Source organism: Corapipo altera, unplaced genomic scaffold (assembly GCF_003945725.1).
Source record: "Corapipo altera isolate COAL_440 unplaced genomic scaffold, ASM394572v1 108, whole genome shotgun sequence".
NCBI classification, from domain to species: Eukaryota; Metazoa; Chordata; class Aves; order Passeriformes; family Pipridae; genus Corapipo; species Corapipo altera.
In genome coordinates this window covers 600,701-613,313 of record NW_020885028.1, presented here as the reverse complement: position 1 = coordinate 613,313, position 12,613 = coordinate 600,701, and the positions used below count along the sequence as shown (strand labels likewise).

Genomic DNA, 12,613 nt, shown 5'->3' with positions numbered 1-12,613 from the left:
AGTTGTTGCCTGATGTTTTCTGAGGTCTTTTCTTTTTACCCTCATGTTTTTTTCATTTTCTGGTGGCGCCTTAGGGCTGTTGTTGAAAAATACCTGCTTGAAAAATCTCGTCTGGTTTCTCAAGAGAAAGATGAAAGGTAAGAGATTAAAACAGTTTTCCAAAAGAATTCCGATCAATGGAAGACTTAAAGAGCATCTGAAGTACATAAAATAAAAATCATATTTTCATGAGAGAAATGTATTGACTTTGTAGGAACTACCATGTCTTCTATTATTTGCTACTTGGAGTCAGTGAGGAAGAACGTAAAGAATTTCACCTCAAGCAACCTGAAGATTATTTCTACCTCAACCAGGTAACCTGTGACAGGGGTTTACCAGTGCATTGGTAAGGTTTGTCTGCCTTTTATGTCAAAGATGAAAGGAAGCAGGACAGATTATGCTTGTTTTCTTGTGATGTTTGGGCTTCGTTCTCTGCCTTTAGTTGTGAGTCTCTCTTCACAGCATAACTTGAAAATTGAAGATGGGGAAGATCTCCAGCATGAATTTGAGAGGTTGAAACAAGCCATGGAGATGGTTGGCTTCCTTTCAGCAACAAAGAAACAGTAAGCAGAACTCTTTAAACTTTTGTTACTGATAGTTGATGTTCATGAGTTGCAATAAGCTCTATGTGCATTGGCATCACAAGCAGTTCAGTAGGAAGCAAGGAGACCTGAGTGTTTCAGGGCTTACAGACAAATTCTTGAAGTAGAATTGGCTCTGTTAACATGTTATAATGATATCATAAGAAAAATTCTTATGAAATTTAATTTTTCTTCCTTAGGATTTTTTCAATACTTTCAGCTATTCTCTACTTGGGTAATGTCACATACAAGAAGAAAGCCACGGGTCGGGATGAAGGGTTGGACGTGGGACCTCCTGAAGTGTTGGACATTCTTTCCCAGCTGTTAAAAGTAAAGTATTTCTCTTAATCCCTAATGTTTGATACACCTGTTTGTCATGCTCTGCATCAGCATTTCACTTGGATATCCCAGTTGCTGTATCTTGATCTTCTTTTTAGTACTTCCGCTACATTTGTCTTGTGGGAGGGGAAACAGATGAAATTGGGGAAATCATTTAGGTTAGACATGTAGCATGGAAACAGAATTTGTTTATTCACCAATAATAGAGCTGATCAGGAGTAGATTCAGTGTAGGTGTGTTCTTTGCCACCACAGGGAAACATCTGAATGAATCCAAGCTGAGAATAATTTAAAGAAGTTGTAAATGGATGATAAATGTGGATGTTGTCAAAGAGCTTGGGTTTCTCTGAGGAAGTTCTATGTCCACTGTGTCTGTCAAATTACTCACTGAGGAGCTAGAAGGTGACAGTAACTCTTGTTCTCTTGTTTTGAAGGTTAAACGAGAAATCCTGGTAGAAGTGCTAACAAAAAGAAAAACTGTGACTGCTAATGATAAGCTTATTTTGCCTTATAGTCTCAATGAGGTGAGTAAAAGAACATTAGTAGAATGATTTTAAATAACTGAAACTTACTTTTTTGGGTTAAAAAAGCTAATATGGTACACTTTGACATTGTGAAGGTGTTAGGAAAGTTAGAAGTTGGCATTAAAGGAAAATCGTGATTTCATTTGTCTCTGCTGGGATTCCAATCTGTGAGTGACACTGGTTTGAAATAGAAATGCTTTTCTTTAAATGAAGTTCTGAACATTGTTTGATCTGCAGGCAATAACAGCTCGTGATTCCATGGCAAAGTCCCTGTACAGCGCTCTGTTTGATTGGATTGTTCTAAGAATCAATCATGCACTTCTTAATAAGAAGGACATGGAGGAATCAGTTACAGTAAGTTTCTTCCAAAACAAGTCTTTCCAGGCAGTTGTGTCCTTAGATTAATGATGTGTTCAGGTATCTGGGATAAATTTTGCTCAAGAAGCCCATGGTAAATTTCTTGGTAATATTTAATCATCTCTGTTTTTAGAATAGACAAAACTCTTAAATATTCAAATTAAATATTCAAGTATTCAAAATCTATCAGCTTAGACTGCAATGCTTTCTGTACTGTTTATCTCTTGGGGGTTAAGGCACTGTATAACAGACTATTAACTGGATTTCCATGTCTTCTTTTAGTGTCTGTCGATTGGTGTACTTGATATCTTTGGATTTGAAGATTTTGAAACCAACAGTTTTGAACAGTTCTGCATAAATTATGCAAATGAGCAGCTTCAGTATTATTTCAATCAGCACATTTTCAAATTGGAACAGGTAAGAAACAAGAAATAAGACTGTTTTTATCAAGAGCTCCTGTATTATGCAAACTTAACCTCTATTCTGCAAAATCCTGTGGCATAATTGTTTGAATATTTCTGGAAGTTTTACTTTTTTAACTTCTTGTTTCATTATTGCTTGTTATTGTTTGAAAGTACTGGCTTTGCTCATCTATTTAGTGCTCTGTGTGTGCTCATGGAAGTGAGATCTTTCTTCAGAGGGCTGGCACTAAGTTCCTGTTTAACTGCAAAAAGTAAGACAACATTCAGGTGATCCCAAATGAAACTGTGAAGTCTGATATTAAAAGTCTGTAGGTGAGGTGGGTTTGCTTTGTTTTAATGAGTAGGAAACAGTTTCTCTTATTTTTATCAGTTCTTAAGTATTTAATAAGTCTTTGTTGCTTTTCCCACCCAAGTGCATTTAGGGGATACAACTGTATGTTGATACTGGCAGTAGTTCTGAGATCCTGATGTTACTGGCATGTGTTGATTTACTTTTTTGCAGATGGTATTATCTTACAGAGCACTTTGAGTGCTGCAGGAGTGAACAGATCCTGTTTCTAGACTGAGCTCTGGGGGCTTTTGCTCTAGAAACTTGGATTTTTTTTCTGCTTTGTGTGAAAATGTGGTTCTCAAGTCACTCTGCTAAAAGGAAGAAGTCATTCTGTAGTATGTGGCAGTTTGTCAACAACATGTAGATAAATTTAAACAAGCATTTTAAAGAAAGGAAAATTACTAAACATCCAAATTTTGTGTGTAAACATAATGTTGAGGTCCGTGTTTTGTAACTTATGACAGAACTGGCTATCCAGGTTGACCAGAGTAAATAGTTGCATTGTCTTCTTTCTTTTTCTAATGCTGTTTTTCCAAATAAGCTTAATCCTTGAATGACCCATTTCCTGTATCTCTTGCAGCCTGAGGGCCCTCAGAGGGATCTCTATATCTTTTTAAAGAAAGGCTTTTTTGTCTGTGGAAAATGGCACTTTAGTTGTGTAAGGCAGCACACACTGAGCAGTCTGTTGGGCAGGCTGAATTCTACCTACTTAAAAATAATGCATTTATCATCATCATCTAGAGCACTGAGAGGTGCTCTTTGTCCTTTGTTTAATATAAAACTTATTTGATTTTCTGTATGATACCTTCTTTTACTTTGGTATCTTATCATTAGTTTGTGGGTATTTACAGCATTAAGAAAATCTGATATTTTATTTGTAACTTAGCAGGAAGCTTGTCCTGTTGAGCATTTGATGCATTGTCATTTCAGCAGAAGAGCTTCACGTTCTCTTGTCAGAGAGCTCCAAATTTTCTGAACCTAGGCAATATCCATTGCTTCCTCGGTGCTGTTTGTGTGGAGCTTAACTGCCTGGTTTGAAACTTCTGACAGTGCAATTTGAAAATTCTGGAACTCGATAATAAGTATTTGTCATTTCCTATAATACAAGAATTATGGAAGAGAAAAATAGACTTAAACTCCTCTGATGTGTCTACACAGGGCTTTACTGGAATGCTGTAGGTGTAATGTCTAAGTCCGGAGTCAGAGGCTGTGATTGCTGGGAAGGCAGAGCACAGCAGAACATTCTTTTCTCTACTTTTGTTTTTAAATAATTCTACCCCAAACATGCACTGTTGAGTGATGTACCTAAGTGGACCTTTAATCTGAGTCAGTCTGCCTGCTGTTCTGTTCTAATTTATAAATTTTCCTTCTTTCTGTCTCTGCTGCCTGAACTAACAAACTCCACTTGCTCTAGCTGTTTGAGGATGTGTTTTAAGCACTTAGAGCACAGGACATCAAAGGTCAGGGCACTGGACTGATGAGGGAATTTTCTTGAGCTACACAGGAGGAATATAAGAGTGAAGGGATCACTTGGCACAATATTGACTATACTGATAATGTGGCCTGCATTCACTTAATCAGCAAGAAGCCCACTGGCCTGTTCTATCTTCTGGATGAAGAAAGCAAGTAAGCAACAAACATCTTCTGGAAAAACATGTGTGGCAGGGAGGAGGGAAGGACTGAATGGGAAAATGAATACAGCACTTGAAAAAGGAGAGGAATATTGTGGGAAGCAAAGGGTCCTTTATGACCCTGATTTACACTGTAGTTTGCTTCTAATGACTCCAATATGGTGGTGATATAAATTAATGCTAGAACTGAACTTTGGCTTAAGCAAATTTAGAAACTTCCATGTTTGTGGTTTACTGTGGAATTACTAATTATTAATTAAAATAAAATGCATGTATGTAATTCCTTGGAACATTAAGTAGCAAATGTGGGAAATAGTTAATGTCCTAACTAAACTTGGCTGGTGAAATGGGAGGAAACATTGACATACAGAATATTCTGCTGTGTGTGGAGCTGTTTGGTTTGGGTCCAGAAATTAAGCCCACCTCTAAAATTCAGAGCAGGTGTAGAGATCTTGGACAATTAATACCTTTTACAAGGATCAATAGGTGTTCACTCTGTCACCATAATTAACACACCCGTATTTGAGAAGTAGCTGGCCTCTTTTGTTTTGTGTTCCCAGTTTTCCACATGCCACCAACCAAACTCTACTGGCGAAATTCAAACAACAGCATGAGGAGAACAAGTTCTTTGTTGGAACCCCGGTGATGGAGCCCGCTTTTATCATCCGCCACTTTGCTGGAAAAGTGAAATACCAGATCAAAGTAGGTGATGGATCTGATGGCCATAAAATAATCCTTGCCTTTCTGAGGGAGTTTTTTGTTAGGGTGTAGAAAATTTGCTGGGAATGGGCTGGATTAAAGGGTACTCAGTTGTACTTTGGATGGTGGTAGTGTAGACTGGAGGGTAACACTATAGTGAGAATTATTTGGAATAATGAGTTATTCTGAACAGTGATACCTTAGGTCAAAGCACAGCTTGTAGTTCAATGTGGCTATTTTTCAGGATTTCAGGGAGAAGAACATGGATTACATGAGGCCGGATATCGTGGCTCTGCTGCGGGGCAGCGACAGTGCGTTTGTGCGGGAGCTCATCGGGATGGACCCTGTGGCCGTGTTCCGCTGGGCCGTGCTGCGTGCGGCCATCAGGGCCATGGCTGTGTTTGCAGAGGGGGGACATCAGAGGGCTCAGAAAACTGCAGGTATGGCAGGGAAAACTGCTCTGGGAACACTGAATCCTCTACAGTTGGTTAGTGCTCGCTGGCAGAACCAGCAGGTTTGTGGTAAAACCGCATCAACTGGTTGCAATCTTTGGCACTAAGGGCAAAGCGACTGGTGAAAATGGTTTAACAGTCACACATCAAGGAGGTTGTCACTGTTTTACCTGAAATTATTCAGCCTTCCAGCTCCAATCAGTGCACCATGTCAGGCTGTGCCAAATTTGAAGTCCTAGTTGGTCAGAGCATAGGGCTGATAACACCAAGGTTGTGGGTTTGATCCCCACATGGGCCGTTCACTTAAGAGTTGGACTCTGATCCTTGTGAGTCCCTTCCAACTCAGAATATTCTGTGATGTTCTGTGAAGCTGGGGAAGATAATTCTAATTCTAGTATGCATTCTCATCACTAGTTTTGATCTTCTTAGACCTCTCTGAAGTTTCAAATGGGTATTCATAGTTAAAATTAATAGTTCATAACTATTAATTTTAAGAAGCTTTTCTGAGCAGTTGCAATTTACTTTCTAGAAGTAGGGAGTTTGAGAAGCAAAGTGCTGTAGCTCGATAAAATACTAAATAAAAACTCCAGGCCCTTGGATAGATATTTTTCTTGTTACAGTTGATGGGGTGTTTTTTTCTGTCTGTTTTGGCTGTATCTTTGTCAAAATGCAACTTGTTGGTTATTTCCTGACAGGAGTGGTACGTCAAGGACCCAGAGTTCCCCTTGCTGAACTCCAGAGATCCAATACTCCAGTAGAAAAAGTTTATCGGTGAGAAAACATCCTTAACCTGTCCAGGGAAAAGAGCTGAATTACTGAGTTGCATTTTTATATATCAAATTATCAACTAGATCTTTCCACAAGGAGAGCAAGTTTCATTTCTTCTCTCTTGTTTTCTTTGGCCTTTATAATACTATGAAAACAACACTCCAGCTCATTTTATGTAAGACCCAGTGCTACCACATGTTGGGGACAGCCTCAGACCCATTTACCACTGGGGTTTTGAGTTCTCTGTGCTTGGTGTGTGTTGCTTTTAGCATTGTGTTCGTCTGCAGCCAGTCTGTGTCACTGAAGGATTCATAGGAGCACTCATGTTTTTGCAGCCTTGTGACACCATTAGGAGGGAGGCATGTGCTACAGAACTGCCTCCAGTGTTCTCTATAGGCAGATTTGCCTTTCTATGGAGTATTTAGGCTTTATATATGTTCCTTTTGCAGCTACTCAGTGCTTGATTTCTCATTTGATTGTTCTGAGGGTTACACTATAAATGCTTTCCAAGACTTCACTCCTTTCCATGAAAACAAGAAGTAAGTGGCAATAGGCCTGAACTTCCAGGCCAGGGAGGCACATTTCCAGGCCATACTGACCTTCTGAGAATCCTCTGGGTAACAATGAAGCCATGGAGCACATAAAGCAGCGACTTCATGCTGCTTCCTAATTACTTCATCCTGGACAGCCTCTGTCACTTGGGGCAATTAAGAACTAAAGATCCAGTTTGGGTGAAAGGATTAGTCATAGAATAACAGATCTGTTTCCTTGGGACATCTTAAAACAAATCTTGGTATTCCAAAATATTCAGAGGTACCAAGGGAAGCAACAGCTGTCTGTAATAGTGCTGCTGCTCAGAATGGTGAGAGCATCTAACAGTCAGAAGTGATTCTTATGCTTCTGTTATTTTTAATTTGTGCCTCTTTGGAGAGTAAAGAAGGTAAGTTCTGTGCCAGGACACAACACTTCACAAGCACAGTGCATGCTTAAGGAATGGAATCTGCCACGAGTTAGAGACCACCCCAGGCTTACTTTGAAAAGCTAAACGTGAATAACTTTGAAATGGAAATGAAAACCAAAATTTCTTCAAGTATCCTCCTAACAACTTGTTTGTAACTTACTTTTCTGATGTGTGTTTAAGTAGCCTCATTTTAGTAATCAAATATATGTTAAAAATATTTATTGTTGATTATCAAGAAGTTTATATCTATCTGAAAAGGATACTACTTGGCTAAACAAAAGGGTTCCCTGCCCGTTAAGTATATTTTGCTAAATTTCTCTCCATTTTCTGAACTGATGGCTCAAGAATTTGCATTAAAAGATAGAATTAGAGAGTAAGTTTAGAATGAGACCCTGGCAATTAAATTTTAGGGCACTGATGGAGTAGAGAGTGCTGACTTGACATCAGAATCATTCACGCTTAGGAAGAAGTAGCCTGGGATCGACCTGCCACAGTTTGGAGCATACTTGATGATGGGATCTCTTGGGGTTTTAACTCCTGTTTTCCCCCCCTCCTCATTGCTGTGTATCTCTGTTTGCCACCTTTGTGTTGCTTTGGACCATTTTAGAGACATACATGAGCAGATCATCGCCAGTATTAAAGGACTGCCCTGGCAGGGGGGGGATCCCTGCAAGCTGCTTCGGTCACTCAGCCACCTTCAACACCGCTCCCACTTCATGTGAGTTCCGGTGCTTTGGTGATTGCTTTGAAAATGCAACAAGAACCAAGCAGTTACTCCACTCCCTAAAAAAGATACCTGTCTCAAGCTTGTCTTCTGCAAAAAACTAAGCAAGACAATGAAGAATAAAACATCTCTTCTGAAAAACAGCCTGTAGGGAACACTTTGTTGCTTCATTGCATTAGATGAAAGTTAAGCCTGCTTCTCACGTAAGCTTGCTTTAAACCCAAGTACGAGCTTGTTGTTGCAAAATATTCAACAGTGAGATCTCTCACAAGGTATAAGGAATGGTTTCCTGAAATTCAGGATGCAGAGGCTGGATATATTCCTGGGTTAAGAATATTTACATGTACAATTCTGTGCCTGTGTCAGAAAATGAATCTGGGCTTTGTTGTATAATAAGTAACTGTATAATTGTATAATACATAAGTAACTGTATAATAAGTAAACTTGGTGGCATGGAGCTGGAACCTGCCTCACACATGCTTAGAGTCAGGAGGATGTGAACTGCAGGCCTGTTTTTAAGGGCTTCCACTTGTTCACCTTCTGTGTGTGGATGGGAGCAGTGCCTGAGGTGTATCCTGCTCCAGGCAGTTCTGGGAATGAGCTCAGACATTCCAGAATTCCCAGGTGGGGTGCTGGGACATGCATTGTCCTTCTGAGAGTAGTTAGGTACTTTCACAGGGGTTCTGCTGCGAGCAACAGTAACTTGTGAGTTGGATGTTTTTATTTGGTAGTGCCTTAGTATTAAACAAGAGTTCAGTGACTGTACAGTTCAATAGAATAACTCACACTGAAACAGTCTCTGAAACAGTGCAGTTTGGAACAGCTTTAACTTCAGAGAAAATCTTACACTTTTGAAAGCTTCCAATACCTACAGAGTTTATTTAATAAAAAGACATTCTTGTTGCAAAGCAGTTTGCATTTCTTGCATTGATTACTTGCGAAAGACATGCATGAACACACCCTGCTGCTGTTTGTGCTCATTTTCTTCTGTCCTTCATCTTATCTCACATGACTTATGGCTTGCTGAAATAACAAAAAATCATGTGTATTTCTTTCCTAAATTATATTTATTTTAACAGGAAAAGTAAAGGTATCAAACAGAAGCAGATCATTCCCAAGGTAAAGTTATTCAAAAAATTTAGATTTCTCTTTTTTGGTTGGTTTTTTTTTTTTTTTTTCACTGTGAACCTAATTTTGATTGCCAGAACTCACTGCAGAAAATGTTGTTTCACAGGGTAGGAAAGTTGTGTTGTTTATGCTTTTCTGACAAGCTAAGAATAGATAAATGTTCACCTTTATAAGAATTGTTAAACGGGAAAAAATTGTGAGCTGGCATCTGTTTAGTTAGACTGGAGGTGCCACAAATGCATAGTCACTTCAAATCAGGGAAGGCAAACACAGTGATTATGTAATTCTTCTTGTTTACCTTATATTCTTGGGATGGGGCAGTGGAAAAGTTTTCCTCTTAAGGAGTGTTTTCGTCCAAAATAGAAATAATTACAAAATGTAACATGCCATTGAATGTGGAACTCTAGGTAGCTGGTTTCATTTTTACTTGTTTGGATGCAGACAGAAGTATTTCCCCTTTAACTGAGACCTGCACTTTGTTGATTATGAAAAATTTCTTCTAGAACTTGCTGGATTCCAAATCGCTGAAGCTCATAGTGAGCATGACTCTGCACGACCGAACCACGAAGTCCCTTTTGCACTTGCACAAGAAGAAGAAACCCCCCAGCATAAGTGCCCAGTTCCAGGTAGGTGACACACCCCCGGTGCACCCTCAGGGAACAGGCCCTCCTGGGCTAATCTAGGCTAGTCTTACTTGGAAAACAATGGGTTTTATTCTTGAGATTTGTCTGAAGTAGGGTTATTACTTATTAAAGTCAGTACATTTAAAGACTCCCCTTATGCTGTGAAATGTGTTAGTTCTCTGTGCCAACCAGCCTCATCCTTGTATGCAGATCTAGTGCTACTCTTACAGGATAAGCAAACCCTGCTTTAAATTCTCTTGAGAAAAGGTAAAAAGCAAAGACAAGGATGTGCCGTGGAGTGTGGGAGAACCTCTGCTTGGATGAAAAAGGATTTTATATAGCCAAGAGACCTGAAAGATCTTATTCCTGAGGCAGAAGCTGCACTGCAGTCAAACAGAACTCAAAATGCTGATATCTGAAGAAGAAAAATATTTCTGAATGTTTCATTTCAGAATTCACTTAATAAGTTACTGGAGACCCTGGGCAGAGCTGAGCCCTTCTTCATCCGCTGCATCCGCTCCAACGCCGAGAAGGTGAGGCTGCCCTGGAGCTGAGCTGGGTGCTGAGAGTCTAAGGCTCCAGCCTTGTAATATCTCTCTTTCAACTTGTTCACTGTCACTCTTCAGGCGCTCACTGCATGTTGTCTGCTGATGTCTTTCAGAAAGAAATGCTTTTTGATGAAAACTTGGTGCTTCAGCAGTTACGGTACACGGGCATGCTAGAAACTGTGAGGATCAGGAGGTCTGGCTACAGTGCCAAATACACATTCCAGGTATGTAAGGAACTGCATTGGGTTTTCAGAAATATCTGCTCTATTTGGAAAAGCACATGTTGCCTCAGAGTCTTTTGTGGCTCTTGATATGAAGCTCATGACTTAGAGTGAACTGTAAAAATGCATTGTCGTTTTGAGAGAGCCTGCGTGGTAAAAAGTTCTAGTTGAACTATTGTGAGTCATCTGCCAGTAAGTTGTTCCTTGTTGCATGAAGGAAAGCATTCTGAGTGCATTCAGTCAGTGCTGCACAGTACTGCTTCCATGTGGGAGTTAGTTTTCTGTAAAACAATCCGGTAGCTTTAGGGATCACATACAGGTGATCTTTACCATTAACTGGACTGAAGCCTGCATTTTACAGAGTAGGAAAAATAGTTCTGTTTGAAGTATTTTCAGGTTTCTGTAGCATAAGTGTCTTAATCAGATTTATGTTTTAAAGCTAAAACTCTAAACTTGTGAATTGTCTTCTAACTTTGGTGTCTTGCTGTCTCTGCTTTTCACAGGAATTCATAGACCAATTTCAGGTGTTACTGCCCAAAGATGCCAAAGCCTCTAAGGAAGACATTTGTGCTTATTTGAATAAACTAAAACTGAATGAAAGCTACTATCAAATAGGGAAGACCAAGGTCTGTGAAACTTTCTGTAAGGCAGTAAGAAACATTGATGTACACTGCAAAATTCAGTGCTGTTCTTTTACAGGTGTTACTCTTCTCTGCATTTTGTACTTAAATGAACTGTTTCAACTAGCAAATGTTGACACAGATGTTACAGTTGCCTCCTTGGTTTTAATGCCAACCTGTTTTCTTGACACAGTACAAATCTGTATTATATGGATATTTTTGGGGGGATTGGTGCTATTGGCATTTGTCAAACATGTCGATGTTTTCATTTTAGAAGGGACCTGTGATTTGAAGGCTGTAAATACAGTTGTATGTTTTAGAATGCAAACTCTGAAATTTAAAAGGACTTTTAACTTTTTGGGCATGCTGTCAGCCAGTAAGGTTTGGTGCAGTGCTAAGCATTACCATTATCTTATTATACCTCCAATGGGGGCTCAAAGGCTCCTGTTAACTGCTTTTTGATGAACTTTTCTTTAACTGGGCAGGTTTTTATGAAAGAGGCTGAAAGGCAGATACTACAGGATACACTACACAAAGAAGTGATCAGGAAAATCATTCTTCTCCAGAGCTGGCTCAGGATGGTTTTGGAAAGGAGGCGCTTTCTCAGGACACGGCAGGCGGCCATTGTTTTACAGGTATCTGTAAGAATTGCCAACCTTGTTTTCCCAACGAACAAACTGTTATGTAACGCTCCCCACCTTGAAGAAGCCCTCTCTTTCTTACTTCAGAAATATCCCTTCCAGGCCTGCTGGCGTTCCCGCTGTATCAGGATGGCCCTGCAGAGGAGCAATGCTGCCATCGAGATCCAGGCAGCCTGGAGACAGTACCGGGAGCGGAAACACTTCCTGCAGCACAGGAGGAGGATTTGTCTCCTGCAGGCCCTGGTCAGAGGGCACCTGACACGTAAGAGGTAAAGGAGGAGGAGCAGTATGACTCAGCTAGTTGGCTTCACCTGCCAAGCTCAGTTTGTGTGATGTTTTGACTGAATAAACAACTTAATAAACTGTTGCCCAGAGAAGCTGTAGCTGCCCCATCCCTGGAAGTGTCCAAGGCCAGGTTGGACAGGGCTTGGAGCAACCTGGTCTAGTGGAAGGTGTCCCTGCCTATGGACACTGGATGGGCTTTAAGGTCCCTTCCAACCCAAACCATTTTGGGACTCTATGAAGTTAAAGATAGTTATTACCATGTGATATTTCAGTATCAAGTGACCAGTGGTGTGTGGACACTGGTTAAGTGCTCAGGACTTGAGCTTTACTGAGCTGAGCTGCACTGATGCTGGCAGTCCTGACAAGCAGACACCTCCCTGCAGGCACAACTGGGACTGTAGCTGTACTTTGTGCTTGTATTGCTATTTGGCTGCATTTAAGCAGTTGGTACTTTCTTTGACCACTGGCCATTAAATATTTGTGTTTTCATCTTACAAATTCTTAACAGATATCAGGAAAGGGCTGTAGAAAGGCAGAAAGCTGAAGAAAAGCAGAGAGAAATGCAGGAAGATGAAGACAGAGAGGATGATAAGAGCAAGCATGAGCAGAGTGAGCCAGCAACACATGAGCTACCTGTGAAACATGAAACAGAGCTGGATCAGGCTGCTGGGGATGAAGATCGAGCTCAGAATGAACAAGCTGAAGATCGAGCTCAGAATG

The 12,613-nt window shown here is 40.3% G+C and overlaps 1 protein-coding gene across 1 annotated transcript in view; it reads left to right on the top strand.

The window, feature by feature from the left end:
* Positions 1-12,613, top strand: part of MYO9B (myosin IXB) — a 43,010-nt gene that overhangs the window by 18,640 nt on the left and 11,757 nt on the right. The window contains exons 5-24 of the mRNA XM_027668136.1: positions 75-137; positions 254-353; positions 502-602; positions 821-950; positions 1,393-1,482; positions 1,720-1,836; positions 2,122-2,256; positions 4,097-4,218; positions 4,784-4,925; positions 5,167-5,362; positions 6,070-6,145; positions 7,711-7,821; positions 8,907-8,946; positions 9,459-9,581; positions 10,031-10,111; positions 10,240-10,350; positions 10,851-10,973; positions 11,453-11,602; positions 11,711-11,877; positions 12,402-12,555. Of these exons, the coding sequence (XP_027523937.1) occupies positions 75-137; positions 254-353; positions 502-602; positions 821-950; positions 1,393-1,482; positions 1,720-1,836; positions 2,122-2,256; positions 4,097-4,218; positions 4,784-4,925; positions 5,167-5,362; positions 6,070-6,145; positions 7,711-7,821; positions 8,907-8,946; positions 9,459-9,581; positions 10,031-10,111; positions 10,240-10,350; positions 10,851-10,973; positions 11,453-11,602; positions 11,711-11,877; positions 12,402-12,555 (2,332 nt within the window). The remainder of the gene's footprint in view (positions 1-74; positions 138-253; positions 354-501; positions 603-820; positions 951-1,392; positions 1,483-1,719; positions 1,837-2,121; positions 2,257-4,096; positions 4,219-4,783; positions 4,926-5,166; positions 5,363-6,069; positions 6,146-7,710; positions 7,822-8,906; positions 8,947-9,458; positions 9,582-10,030; positions 10,112-10,239; positions 10,351-10,850; positions 10,974-11,452; positions 11,603-11,710; positions 11,878-12,401; positions 12,556-12,613) is intronic.